The sequence below is a fragment of the Urocitellus parryii genome, chromosome 7 (genome assembly GCF_045843805.1).
Source record: "Urocitellus parryii isolate mUroPar1 chromosome 7, mUroPar1.hap1, whole genome shotgun sequence".
Lineage (NCBI taxonomy): Eukaryota > Metazoa > Chordata > Mammalia > Rodentia > Sciuridae > Urocitellus > Urocitellus parryii.
In genome coordinates this window covers 89,098,201-89,113,477 of record NC_135537.1, presented here as the reverse complement: position 1 = coordinate 89,113,477, position 15,277 = coordinate 89,098,201, and the positions used below count along the sequence as shown (strand labels likewise).

The 15,277-nt window shown below is 38.4% G+C and overlaps 1 protein-coding gene and 1 non-coding gene across 3 annotated transcripts in view; one reads left to right on the top strand and one right to left on the bottom strand.

Moving 5' to 3' along the window:
* The first annotated feature begins 2,867 nt into the window (after positions 1 to 2,867).
* Positions 2,868 to 15,277, top strand: part of LOC144255769 (transport and Golgi organization protein 1 homolog) — a 31,249-nt gene continuing 18,839 nt past the window's right edge. For both annotated transcript variants that reach the window (XM_077800649.1, XM_077800648.1), the window contains exons 1-2: positions 2,868 to 2,950; positions 14,948 to 15,079. In XM_077800649.1, coding sequence (XP_077656775.1) covers positions 2,948 to 2,950; positions 14,948 to 15,079 — 135 coding nt within the window. In that variant the 5' untranslated portion in view covers positions 2,868 to 2,947. The remainder of the gene's footprint in view (positions 2,951 to 14,947; positions 15,080 to 15,277) is intronic.
* On the bottom strand, positions 5,978 to 6,084 carry LOC144256304 (U6 spliceosomal RNA). The gene has a single exon (XR_013344076.1). It is a non-coding gene; the product is annotated as a U6 spliceosomal RNA (small nuclear RNA).

The window sequence follows — 15,277 nt, the reverse complement described above, 5'->3', positions numbered from 1 at the left end:
GATCAGGTTAGGCAACATAGCAAGACCCCCATCTTAAAAATAATAATAATTACTGATGTCAAAACACATCTCAATCATTATGATAGTCACTAACTCTTCATTGTTTTCCTTGAAACTCTAATATACAATTAGTGAATGTCAATTTAGGACTAATTGTGCTGTTTTATAGAGGAGAAAGCTGATTATAATAGTAAGTGAAATCATCTATCATGAACTGATTTGTGTTTATTTAATTACAATTATCATGCTGATGACTCTACATATTAAGTCTCCACCTATAGTCCCCTAGGTGCTAATTTTAAAAAACGTGAGTTTTCATTAAAAATAAGAAAAGAAACCCCTCCATATGCATTTCAATAATTCAAGTTGTATCATAATTTGACTATTAACACAAGGGAAAATCAATGCAACTAATTCAGATTTAAATTCAAGATTACACAGTGCAAAAGAGGGAATAGTCTTAGAAAGGGAAGTAGAAAAATGTAAGATCCCTCTTAGAGGTCAGAAAAAATAAAATTAAATTTCCTTCAGAATAACAACTGGACATAAAGCATTCAAGAAATGTTAGCTACTAGCTTTCTTCTCTGACAATCGGTTTTGTCAGTTGGTTCCCACTAAGTTGTGGACTTTTTCCGACCAGGACCAGATAGATATCTTGTCTTTTGATTTTCATCCACTCCCGCACCATGCTAGGGCTTTGTCCAGTGTCTGGCATGAATGGTAGCACAAAATGAGAGTTAAAATATGCTTTTGAATTAAATAATTTCTTCCCTTATGGATAAAGATAAGAATCTCAAGATCTTACCCCAAAGACTAATGTCCATCTCTCTGCCCCCACCTGTCCCCGCCTTAAAAAAAAGCAGGCCACTGTCTCCAGTTTACACCCTCACTCACAGTTCCATTCACCTTCCCCTTTCCTAATCAGAGGGATCTTGGGGTGGGGCTTCAAGGAACCTCAAGGAGTTTGAAGGGGGGAGGGAGCCTGGAACCCTAGACTAGCTGTGACAAGTCATGGGTGGGATTTGGTAGTTCAGAAAAGGAGGTACCAGACCAGGAATGGGGGATGGGAGTGATGGTGGAGTGGGCTAGTTTAGGATGGACCAGAAATGAGACATTGAGGAAAGCCAGAAAGGACCCGTTGGCGGAGTGGGGGGGGGGGGATGGGTGGGTGATGACTGGAATCACGTGGAGGGTCCCTTGTGAGGGCACAGAAGCAAAGACAGGTGATTGGAGGAGAAGGAGAGTTCTAGTTGCCAAGGCAGCGACTAGAGGAGAAGGTCTTCAGTCGAGGAGAAGGTCTTGACTAGAGAAGGATGGAGCTCCAGCTCCGTGCGTTCTCCAGTAGAGTCTGTGGATCGACCCCCAGATATCCCTGCTGAGGTGTCACCTGGGAAAGGCTTAAGCCTTCCCGGGCGCCACCCCTCCGTGCTTTGCTACCCACCCGCCCCCCTGAGTCCCACCTCCGCCCCCTGACGCCCGCCACAGCCTACTCACACCGGCTCCCCAAAGTGACCACAACATGGCTGCGGCGCCGGTGCTGCTCTTCTGGCTGTTCGTGCTACGGCCAACCTGGCGAGTGCCAGGCCAACCGGACCCGAGCACCAGCCAGCCCTTGTGGAAGCACAAACTCTGTGCAGACGACGAATGCAGCAGTGAGTGTGCAGGCGGGCAGGCAGCCCGGGGTCTCCGTGGTGGCTCTTTGGGGCCGCATGGGGCTCCGATCCCCCGGTCCCCAGCCCCGTGGGCTGGGCTAGGGAGTCGTAGGATGACGGGTGGGGCGCAGGAGTGACAGAGCCTCAGGACCCTGCGTGTGTCCCCTCCGGCTCTGCCGGCACCCCAGCCAGCCCGCTTAGGTTGCTGAGATGCTGAGCCAATGGGGCAGTCTTCACCAGCAGTCAAATTCATAGACCAATAGTGAATGGAGGGCCTGGGGTTATAGCTCAGTGGTAGAGCGCTTGTCTAACATGTGAGGCACTGGGTTTGATTCTCAGCACTGCATACAAATAAATAAAATAAAGGTCCATCAAAAACTAAAAAAAAAAAAAAAAAAGTTAGGCAAAAGCTTAAAAAAAATAGTAGTGAATGGAATCTCAGGGTTGAGAAAGACCTTAGAAGCAACTGGTCCAACTTCTTAATAACTGCATGTTGGACTCCTGCTGTTTAATCAAACGAACCCCAGGCTCATGTAACTCATACTGAAATTCCACCCCTACAAGCTCTCAGTTCTTACTGGAATTCTACCTCATTCACAGAGCCTCAGTGCAGGTCTGTATCCAATTCCCTTTAGTCTCTCTTGATATTACTGTGTTCTTTTTAAATAGCTGTCATCTGTCCATTCAATAAATAATTGTTGAGTATCTCTGCCAGGTGCCAGATACTGTGTTAAGCCTTGGCTCATTCCACCTGCAAATCTGCAAACCAAGACTCCTTCTCTTTCAGCTTTCCTAAAATTTTAAACACAAGGTTTAGCCAGCACTAAATCCATGTTTGTTGAATGTGACCCTGTCTATATATCTCTGGTTTTAAAATTTTCCCTTGAGTAAATATTGTTCTGGTAGCAGTTGTATGGCCATGGAAGTAGTGGAGAGTAGACTGGAGATTGTTCATTTTATAATTGAAGAGTCTAATAGCTCTAATTAGGATTTTGAAGTTTTCTTCTCTGTGTTAATTGTCTTAACAGAGCCACATATTCCAGGCACTGTGACTCATATTTAGTGAAACACTCGATGAATATTGAAACTGAAGAGAGACAATTCTTATTCTATAGCATAAAATAAAATAGCCATTTCCCCTTTCAATTTTAGAGCTACTTATAACAGAAGATACTCCTGTTGATGCTGCTGATACAGAAAACCAACTAGAGATAAAGGTGGGAGAGCCAGAAGATGCCACCCTTTTGGACAGCATACTTTTCTTGTTACATTCATTCTTGCTTTATTTGTCTAAGATGGTAAGTTTGACATAGTTTCTTCAATTAGAATGTTGATTATTAGTTTTTAAGTGGCTTCTGGTCATGAAGTGAAGAACTTAAAATGTCTTTATGAAAATGACTCCTGACCCTTTGAGTAGATAGCTCCTGAAACAAAAGCCATAGGGGTGTGGCTTTAATGGCTACTTGGTTAAGCACATGAGGAAGATTTGCTGTCTACCACGGCTGGACATTTGCACACCTGTAAAAACTTGGTTCTTCCCCTCAGAACCTTTCATTCTGGCAGGGAGATAACAGCATTCACTTGAAACACAGTAAGATAATGGCAGAAAGAGAGGTATTTATTCGATGGTAGAACATTATTGTCCATAAATGCATTTATTATGGTTGGAAGGGTGATCAATAAGGTCAGAAAGTGGTTGAGATGTGTTTGAAGCACAGGCAAAGGGCAAACAGGAGTCTGACATGTGGTCTGTTGTTGATTAGACAGGCTGGGGTGGAGGATGGTGGGGGAAGCTGGCAGTCAGAAGAAATATGTTCAGAGAAATGGAAACATGAAGAAAGGATATTTGGGGAAGGCAGGAGAATGTGAATAATTGGTGTTGTAAAGTGTGAAGTTGGAGGGGGATGGGCCTGTTGGAGAGACCAGCAAATCTTAAACGAAGTCATGAGCCAAAGTAGCATTAGACCATTAATAGTGGGGATCCTTAGAAAGTTTTAAGAATGAAAGGAATTAGGTTAGATCTGTTTCTTAGAAAGAGTCACTTAAGGCTGATATTTCTAAAGAAAATCATGATCCAAACAAGACATTTAATCTGTCTAGAAGCTTATCTAAGCAATTTAGGACTTACCTCCCCCCATTGGTATTTGTTGATATTGGACTTTTAGAATTTAATTATAGGAATGAGAAAGCTTTTAGAGGTTGGAGGATAAGATGGTCCTAGGGCCATTGTGACAGTAATCCTCCTCAACTGAAGTTGTTTCCTGTAGGTTGTGTTATTTCAAGACTTGTGTAAGAAAGGTGATGTTGTTGTTTTCTTTGTAAAATGTATAGATTTTGAAGCCAGGAAGATCTGGTTTCAAATCCCAAGGTTATCATTTAGAAGTTTGGGCAAATAACTAAACTTTTGAAAAAAGTTTTCCTCATCTGAAAAATGTAAATAATGCTTACTCCAATCATAAGAATTAAATGATTTGACAAGGTAAAATGTCTGGTGAGGTGTCTGGCATTTTGAAGGGTTTCACCCCCACGCACCCCCTAATTCTCATGTAGGCAGTCAGAAGGTGGTATAAAGTCAATGAATACCTGGGGAGGAAAGACCACCAGGGTGGAAAAGATGTGATGGGGAGAAACAAATCATTTTTCAGTTGGCTCCATGTTTGTTCATGATGGTGGCAGCCACCTGGGTAAGGGGTATGTACAAGCCAGGCAGTTAGAATAATGATATTTCCAGTGATTAAAGCAGTCTTCCACAGTCATAATTTGATTATCAGAATGAATCAGCATCACTTGGAACGTTAACAGCCTCACGATAAGGGAAGGATTTTTTTATTCATATTTTTAGGTATGCACAGAGCCCTCCTCTAGGTCTAGGTCGGGGGACACGAATGTGGTGCAGGTATGGTCAGTGATTGTACAGTGATAGGTAAGACATAGACGTGAGTGGCAAAGAAGAGGCACAATGTTATGAGACTGATTTGAAAGGAGATTTCAAAAAGGCATTTTGATGGCCCAGTATGTACAGGACATTGTGCGAGGACTAAAAGAGTCTAACAGGTGTAAGGCATGATCGTGATTTTGAAAGCCTTAAGAAAAGGACTTAACAAATATATGCAAAAATTATGAACAAGTCAATGTAAAATCTTAAACAAGTAGTATGATATCTGATAGGACTGGAGAGTAATAGGCTCTGATGTGTTTGGGAGATGTGCACCAATCAGATTCATTGATCAATGGAATCTTAGTAGAATCTTAGTGTTAGAAGAAACCTTGGAAGGCTGTTAGTCTAGTTTCTCACTCATTGCTGTTATTTTCCTTACTGTGGCCCTGACAAGTAGTTATGAGGCCTGTACACCAGTATTTCCTAGCATGAGTCACTCTCTTACAAGGCTATATGTTCTTCTGTTGTCTAGTTCATCCTTGTATTGACTCCAAATTTTCCTCCACATGATTTCCTCTATAAAATTGAATTCTTTTCTACATAGAAATCCTTTAAATATTTGAAGTTATATCTTAATTTAAAAATTATTTTTAGTGTTTTTATCATGGAAACTTTCAAATAAAAGCAGAGAGAATAGTAGGGGACTATAGGTAACCATAAAATACTGTACATTTCAGAATACTAGAAGAAAAGATTGTGAAAGTTTTACCATAGAGAAATGATGTTTGAGGAGGTAGATATATTTAACTGATTTAAACGTTACATAGTGTATACATGCATCAAAATGTCATGTTACCTACTTCAATAATTATAATGTTTGTTTATGTACTAGTTAAAAAATAAATTTAATTAGAAAAGCTTTAAAGAAAAGCATAGAGGATAGTATAATGAACCCACGGACCATCACCCAACTTAACAGTAATTCCTTGATAGCCAATATCAGTGAGTTTTTTTTTTTAATTTGTTCTAATTGGTTATACATGATAGCAAAATGCATTTTGATTCATTGTATATAAATGGAACAAAACTTTTCCTAGTTGTACACAACACATGTGTAGTCCTACATGTACCTTGGCTAATGAGGTTCATCTCATTCCTCCATCTTTCCTATCCCAATGCCCCCTCACCTGTCCTACCTCCCCTTTGCCCAAAGTTCCTCCATTCTTTCCATGCCCCTTGCCACCCACCTCACCCCCATTATGGGTCAGCATCCACTTTCAGAGAGAACATAGAGCTTTTGGTTTTTGGGATTGGCTTACTTCCCTTAACCTGATATTCACCTGAAGATGCCATAATTTTTTTCTCTTTTAATGCTATAAGTAATATTCCATTTCATATATGTACCACAGTTTCTTTATCCATTCATCTGCTGAAGGGTTGGTTCCACAAAATTATGGAATGCTTCACAAATGTGGGTGTCATCCTTGCTCAGGGACCATGCTAATTTTTTCTGTATTGTTCCAATTTTAGTATATGTGCTGCCAAAGCAAGCACACTCTGAGTTTTAACAAATGTAGATACCCATGTAAAAACTACCATAATCAAGATATAGAACAGTTTTTTCACTAGAAAAGGGGTTTCCTTGGGATCCTCCCCAGTGAGTGCCTTCACCACCTGTTCCAGGCAACCACTGATAACTTTTTTTTTAAACTATAGATTCATTTTTCCTACAGTACTATTTCATATATATGCCACTATAAGTGGACTCATATCTAGGAGTGCAATTGCCTCCTACATGTAATGTATGTTTTTATCTTATGTAATACTGTCAAGCCATGCTAAAAAATGACCACAATCATTTTATACTGCCACCAGCAATTTAGGAGACTTCCACTTGACTTCATCTTCACTAGCACTTGGGCCATTCTAGTGGGTATGTCTTTGTGAGTTTATTTCCTGATAATTAATGATATTGAGTGAACTTTTTTTTTTCTTTTGAGTTAGGGTCTCACTAACTTGCTTAGGCCCTTGATAAGTTGCCAGCCTCAAACTTGGGATCCTCCTGCCTCAACCTTCTGAGTTGCTGGGATTACAGACATGTGCCATGATGCCTGGATCAAATACTTCTTCATGAGCTTGTTGACCATACTGTTTTTGTATGTCAACTCTCTCTGGCTAGCTGGAATCCAGACTTCTCCCAGCTCAGTGCCAACTGTGGGATTGGTTAGCTTATAGTTGTTCTTGGCCCTTGCAGGTACTGCTTAGAATGTAGCCCCAAACTGAAGACCACCTTCATGCAGATTTCTGGAACTCTTTTTCTTGTGGCTTCCATTTTTCTGGTAGTTTTCTCTACATATTTTTGGCTGCTTAATCTCCTGGAACTCTGGTCTCTCTCTCCTCAGTGAGACTGTTATGCCCCATTTTGGTTCCCCTTCCCAAACTGAGGTCTAGAGGGTGCCTCCAGGTAGAATGCTCGCCTGTTTGTTCTCCTGCTCTTAGGGGTGACAATTACATGTCCCTTGTGGCTTTCTATCTGAAAAATAGCTCTTTAAAATATATTTTGACTGGGCATGGTGGCACATGCCTTAATCCTAGTGGCTCGGGAGGCTGAGACAGGAGGATCACGAGTTCAAAGCCAAAAGAGAGGTGCTAAGTGACTTAGTGAGACCCTGTCTCTAAATAAAATACAAAATGGGGCTGAGACTGGGGATGTGGCTCAGTGATCAAGTGCTCTTGAGTTCAATCCCTGGTACCAATATATATATGTAACTTTTTGCAATAATTGAAAAAAATACGTTTGTGGGACTTCTAGGATATATTGTAGTTTTGGTGAATAAATGACATCCCCCTGGTACAACAATTTAACCTGTTTTCTCTATTGCCTTTTTTTTTTTTTTTTTTTGGTGGTGCTGGGGATTGAACCTCGGGCTCCATGCATTCTAGGCAAGTGCTGAGCTAACAACCTCAGCCTCTCTCTGTTGCTTTATATTTCTTGGAAATTGGTAGTCAGGTTTAGGTTCAATTCAGAATAGTAAGGTATTCTTCTAGCATTATCAAATGATACGCAAAGGGGCTTGAAATCTTTTTAACTTTTATTTGTCAATATGATGTCATTCATTTAAAAATATTTGGTGTGTTTAATCCAATTAGGAATAGTAATTGTTCTTACCTGATGCTCAATTTCTCCCCCTTTGCCTTGTAGAAGCCTCTTTATCTTGGCTCCTGGGACCCTTTGCCACCACCTAGTGGTCATTGTTACCTATTTCCCTTGCTTTTGAAGTATGAGATGTTCCAAGTTCATCTTAAACATTTCCTGTCCAGACCTTGAAGGATCTATTTCTCTAAAAGAACTTTGGTTCCTTTCAATAGGAAATGATATTTAGAGGCCACATTCCAAGTACAAGGATTGCTTATTGCTCAAATTGACTGTCATTTGTAGGCCTTTTTAGTGAACAAAGCTCAGAAATATGTGGGGGTTTTTCATCATGTCATTTAGATAATTCCCTTGAAAATTCAGGATGCTAGAGATTTTATTTCACTTCATCTATCTTAGATTTGTGTTTTCTTTCTCTGATGTTGGAGTTCCAGTTTTCAATGACATCAATATAATTGTTTACAGTCTTGTGCCACTTAATGACATTTTGGTCATTAGTGCATAATAATGGAGCTAAAAAATTCTTGTCACCTAGTATTTTTAATATCTTTTCTGTGTTTTGATATGTTTAGATATATAAACATTTACAATGTTACAATTGTCTACAGTATTCAGTATAATAACTTATAGGTTTTTATCCCCAAAGCAATGATATACCATATATGAATACCTATGTGTGGAAATGGCTATATTTTCTAGGTTTGTATAAGTATACCCAATGATGTTTGCACACTGAAATTGCCTAAGATGTGTTTCTCAGAACTTATTCCCATCATTAAGCAACATACGACTATATTTATGTTATTTAAAATATTTTCAGGAATGTATTCCTGAAATGAAATGAAATTCTCTTGTCTTTAAGATATATCCCACTAAGGTGTGTTTGAAATAACTCATATCTGTGGTTTGTCACCAACTTGATATCACAGGTTGTTTCATTTTTGCTTTCAACATTTAGGTATTACTTTTTAAGATTTTTAAATTTATTTTACAATTATTTAAATATTTAGAAGAGCCAAAGTTAATTTGTAAAAATAAGTTGTTTCTGTTTTTTGGTACTGGTGATTGAACCCAGGGCTCCTATCCACTGAGCCACATACCTTGCCTCTTTATTTTTTATTTAGAGATAGTTCTCACTAAGTTGCATAGGGACTTGCTAAGTTGCTGAGGCTAGCTTGGAACTTGTGATTCTCCTGCCTGATTTTGAAAGAACTCTAGCTTTTGTCCCAGTGTTATCACTACACCAAACCAAGACAAAGATATAACAAGAAAAGAAAACCACATACCTCTCATGGGATCTCCAATGAATCTGTACAGAAATTCTAAACAAAAATTTAAGTCAAATACAACAATATGTAAAAGGAAAATACATCATAGACAAAAACTAGACTGATGATGGGGATTTATGTCAAGAATCCAAAATTTATTTAACATTTGCAAATCAATGAAATTTACCACATTGATGTACCTAAAAGCACAATCTTTGTGTTTAGTTCAAGAGATACAAAACAAGCATTTAAAAAATATAGCAGAGGGGGGGGAAATGTTGGGGAGTAATATTGGCCAAATTATATTGTTATTTTGTGTGCACGTACAAGTAGGTGACAATAAATCCCATCAACGTGTAAAAAAAAATCCCTGATTATTATTTAAAAAAATTTTTTAGATGTTGATTGACTTTTATTTTATTCACTTATTTATATGCGGTGCTGAGAATCGAACCCATTGCCTCACACATGATAGGCAAGTGCTCTACCACTGAGTATCAACCCCAGTCCCTCAGCATTGATTATTGATGTAGAAAAACAACAACAAACTAGGAATAGAAGGGAGCTTAAAACATCCTCTGAAAAAATGCAGCTAACCTCATACTTAATGGTTGATAATTGAATACTTTTCCCCAAGATCAGAAACCAAACAGAGATGTCCACTCTCATTACATCTATTCAGCATTGTACTGGGGTACAGTAAGGAAATAACTAGTGTACTAAGGCAAGAAAAAGAAATAAAATGCACTCAGATTGGAAAGGAAGAAATAAAATTCTCTTTATTTTCAGATAACATGAATATATATAGATACAATCTGGTATGATCTGTAAGGTTGACAGATAAAATTTACATCTAAAAGCAATTATATTTTCTATACATTAACAATGAATAATTAGAAATTGAAATTTTAAAGATTTCCATGTACAATAGAATAAAAATATGAAGTATTTAAACATAAACGTGGCAAAAACTAAAATGTATATATTAAAAACTATAAAATATTGCTGATAGAAATTAAAGAGAACCTAAATGGAGAGATATACCTAATTTATGAGTCAGAAGACTAAGGTGTCCATTCATCCCAGTTTAATCACCAGAGTCAACATTATTCCAATCAAAATCCCTGCAGAGTTTTGTAGAAAATGACAAGCTGATTGCAACAGACCTAGAATACGTGGCTTCAAGACTTAATCTAGGCCTGGGGATGTAGCTCAGTGGTAGAGCACTTGCCTAGCATATGCAAGGTCCTGTGTTCAATCCCTAGTACCATACGAAGAGGAAAAAAAGAAAAACAAATATTCTAAAGCTACAGTAATCAGGATTGCAGACAAAACATTGGAACAGAGCCAAGAATTCAGAGATAGATACACAATATATATGGCAACAGTCATTGACAAAGATGGAAAGACAAGTAGAGAATGGAAAGTTTTTTCAGCAAATGGTACTGAAATTACTGCATATTTATATGGAAAATATTGATCCATTCCTTGCATTAGACACCTGAATTAACTCACAGACTTAAATATTAAACTCAAAACTACAAAACCTCTAGGAAAAAAATAAGAGAAAAATTTTTGTTGAACTTAGGTTCAGCAAAGATTTCTTAAAATTGACAACAAAAGCACTAAAAAGGATTTGATAATGTGGGATTCATCAAACTAAAACCTCTGTAATTCAAAATACACTTTGAAGTGAATGAAATAGAAAAAACACAAACTGGGAGGAAATTAATGTAAAGCATTTATCAAGACTTGCATCAAGAATATATGAAGAACTCTTAGAACTCATTAGAAAAATATAGTCCTATAAAATAACACTTCATCAAAGAAGATAAACAGATAGTAAATACATTAAAAATGCTTGACATAATTATCAGGGAAATGAAATTTTGAAGCGTAAGAGTTACCACTACACACTTATTAAATATCTAATATTAAAGACAATTGTGCTGAGTGGTTGGAGAAGAGATGGAGGAACTGGATGGGTACACAGCTGGTGGGGATATAAAGTGGTAGAATCACCTTCTTAAAAAGGTAAACATACACCAGTCATATCCAACCATTCTTTTCCAAAGAAAAGATAAGTTATATAGCAATAGGAGGAATTTTATATCAGTATTCTTGGCTATTTTATTTGTAAAAGCCCCAAACTGGAAAAAAAATCCAAATGTCTATCAATAGATGATAGACAAATTGTGGTACCTACATATAATGAAATGCTACTCAGCAATAAAAATAGATGATAAACTGATGTAGATGAATCTCAAATTATGCTGAATGAGAGAAGCCATAGAAAATACAAGATATTATCCCATACACATAAAACTTGAGGAATACAAAGCAATCTATTAAGATAGACATTTTGCTGGAGGAATGGAAAAGTGGGGGACAAGAAGGAAGGGTGACAAAGGGCAGAATTACCTAGAGAATGAGAATATTTTTGGAAGTAAAGGATGTGTATATTATCTTGATTATAATGGTGATTTCATAATTTCATGTTAAAATTTATCAAATTGCACACTTTAAATACATGTAATTTATTGCATGTCAATTTTACCTCAAAGCTATACGAAATAATATATTCATCTTTTTTCACTTTCTAAGACACAAATAGTATTCTATAAATATTTTTCTCTACTTCATTTTTAAAAAATGTATTCTGGAAACCAGCTCTTAGCAGTATTTAAAATTATTTTCTTTCTTCTTTGGTTTATTCAACAACTTTCATTGAAGGTTGTTTCAGCCTTTTGTGACCATCTTGTATTATTATAGTTAATGCTTGAATAACATAGTTTTGTAAATACAAGTTTTAAACATTTGTTGTTGTATTCCCAGTATCTTTAGAAGTTAGGGCTGGGGGACTATAGCTCAGCAGTAGAGCACTTGCCCTAGATACCCTTCCCCAGCACTGAAAAAGTTTTTTAAAAAAGTGGGATTGTTGAGTTAATAGGTAAATATATAAGCAGTTTTGGGAGATGTTGCAAAATCTCATTCATAAGGGTTGTATCATTTTGTATACTTATCAGCAGTGTCTGAGAATTTGTATTCCCCCACAATCTCTCACCTACTGAGTATGTTGTCAAACGTTTGGATCTTGCCAATGCAAGTGAGAAATGGTATCTTGGTGTGGTTTAATTTGTATTTTGTTCATTATGAGCTAAGCAGAGCATGTTTCCATATGTTATAGCTATTTGCATTTCTTTTCCTGAGATATGTTTATTTCTTCAGCCCATTTTTGTATAGGTTTGCTGGCCATTTTATTTATAATGTTCTTTATATTTCAGGAACATGATTCTTTAGACAATAATATGTTGCAAATATTTTTTCTCAGGTTGTCATTGTAAAACTGCGTGTGTGTGTGTGTGTAGCAGGTTTAGATACAGCCAGGAAAGATTTTTTCAATGAGGCAGGTTTTGCCCACTCATAATGTAAGGGTCCTGCGAAACGTCGGAGTAAGAGACCACAAGAGACTATCTTATGCAACAGCAGAAGGGTGGGTTTATTTGGAGACCAGCATGCTGGGGCCCGAGCTCTCTATAGCAAAGAGAGATAGAGCCCTGAGAACAGCTTGAGCAGAGCTTATATACTTTCCCTAGAGAGGGCAGGGAGAGAAGTTACATTTTGTAGTTTGGAAGTTGGGGACAGCTCTTTCTGGGAACAAGATTAGCAGACAGTCCATAGTTGGGGACAGCACATTCTGGGAACAAGATTAGCAAACAGTTCTTAAGATTTCAACAGTGTTTTGTTAAGCATATAGAGAAATGGAGTGACAAGTACCTATTTTATTAACCTTTCAATAATACAAAGAAAATTTCACCCAATATTTTCTATTACTTGTTTATTTTCTAGTTTTACATTCATGTTTCTTATCCATTTGTAGTTTATCTTTTGAATAAGTAGAGAAAAATCCAATTTTATAATTTTCCATGTGGTAACACTACTTATTAGAAAGTCTATTTTCCCCAAACTAACTTTTATTGTACCCCAAATGTCCAGTTGGTTCTGTTTCTGGATTCTCTATTCTGTCCCACAATCTCTATGTATTCCTTTGCTTGGACGAGGGTACATGAATTAATTATATAGTCTGCCCTCCCTGTACCCTTCATTGCTCTTCTCTTTCAGTGCTTTCCTGCTTATTCTTGTTCTTTTGAATTGACTATATTCAACTTGATGACAGATTTTTAAAGATCCACAGATGTTTATTCCCTCCCCAAGTTAAACGTCCCCAGTTTCTTCAATTTTCAGCACGTGCTTTTCGGGGGCTTTAGTCCTTTAGAAGGGAGCAGGAGAAGCTTCTCCTCTTCTGTCTGCACTTTTGGGGCAGGTACCCAGTGTCTCAACACGTTGACAAAAGGGTTTTGCTCTGGGAGGGGCTGGGAGGCCTGACTTTCTCCTTTTTCCCAGTCTCTGCCTATAATCCCCTTCTGCTAGTTCCCTGGCTTCCTCCAGGGAACTAAATCTAAATCGCCGGTCCTCTCCCAGTTCCGGGGACAGGTGAGCCTCTTTCCTTCTGGAGTCCTTTCATTTGGACTCTTACGCTCAGCTCTCCTTGCGCTGTCCCCCGCAGGGCTCCGCAGTTGGTTCTTTCCGCTCACGGCCCGCCCCTTGGCATCCTCCATCTGCTCACTGCAGTCTGCCCAGGGGCTTCATCTGATGACCCGATTGTTCAGAGGAAAGCGCCTGCGGTGGAGGAAGGCAAAGTTCACTCCCAGTACCCGCCCCCTGTGCTGGGTCCTACCAAAGTAGGAAACGGTGAAAGAGAGGGTCCTGTGCTGTTCTGCAGGGAAGCTTCGCTTCCACTCAGCTGTCCCTACACCATGGACTCAGTACCTGCCACTGTGCTTCCCCTGGGGACCCGGAGCTCCTGGGACCCCTGCCGGTGCTCTATGCAGACCTCATAGCCAAGCTACTGGAGATGACGGTCCCATTCCCAGGGAGGCAGGCGGGTGGCTGAGTTCTGGCGGAGTGGGTGCACTGACTGTCGCGGCGATGGAGAAATGGAGTGTGTCAGGCCCAAGGCAGGCAGGATGTGACTGTATTGTTAAGCGAGGCCGGTGAGAGTGGACTTGAGCTTTCCCCACTTGCACTTTTTTTTTTAAATGGAATAGAGGTGACAACCTCGGGGTATGTTCCGAAATGCAGCCAACAATCCAAACAGCTAACGTTACTACAGGTCTTTTCCCTATGGAGACTGCTGGGGAATTGGGCCCAAATGACAGTTATCTCCTATTACGTGTAGAGGGCGGTGAAAACAGGGAAGAGTAGGCAGGTGTTTACTGCACTGTCTTTGAGCAACCATTTAAAATTAGGCTTTGAATTTTATAGAAGGATGTTAAATTCAGAGAAGTTTATCTAAGCCAGTTTTCAAGAGTTGTCTGAAATTACATGTCACTTATCTGTTTATATAAGAGTGGAATGGAAGTAAGATTTAAAATCTTATACATATATCATCATTGTCTTTATTTGTTGCCATAAAATTAATTAGTTCTTTCATGTATTTAAGTTTTTGTCTTAAATGAATTTTTTAAATTATAAAAACCAGGTTATCTAAGAGAAAAGAATGATCCAGAGGGATTCTAGCCAGGTGTTAGACAATGTGATGATATAGGGCCTATTACAAACTGGAAATGTATGCTCAATTTAAAGTATTTAGATTCGGGCTGGGGTTGTGGTTCAGTGGTTGAGCACTTTGCCTAGCATACATGAGGCACTGGATTCGAGCCTCAGCACCATATAAAAACAAAACAATGTGTCCACCCTAAAACTAAAGATACATAAATAAATATTTTTTAAAAAGTATTTAGATTCATTATACTTGAAAACACTGCAAGCGAACAAAAAATATGAGACTGCCAGTATCCTCTCTCCTGAAGAAGCTATTGGAAAATATTGAGGAGGTGGATTTCTGATGAGGAGGTTGGTTTAGAATTGCCATGATTCTCTGTGACTGTTATAAATTTAAGGTTTCCCATTTCTTCTAATTTGTCTGTTTCAGCTGTTTACTACATTGCCTGATGATACTCAACCTGGGCCTGATTTTTATGGACTACCATGGAAGCCTGTAGTTTTCACTGTTTTCTTTGGGATTGTATCCTTTGTCATTTTCTTTTGGAGAACTGCTCTTATTGTGAGTAAATTAACTTACTTATACCTTAGCACATAAACAGAAGGATTATTTTATATAGTCACTGCCCCCCCTTTTTTTCTTTTTCAGTTGCTAAAACACAAATTAGTGGTTTAAGTCAAACTAACCTTATAAAATAATTTAGTGTGGGTGCAGTTGGTAGAACTGGTAATTCTTACAGCCATCCTGACCAGTAGTTTC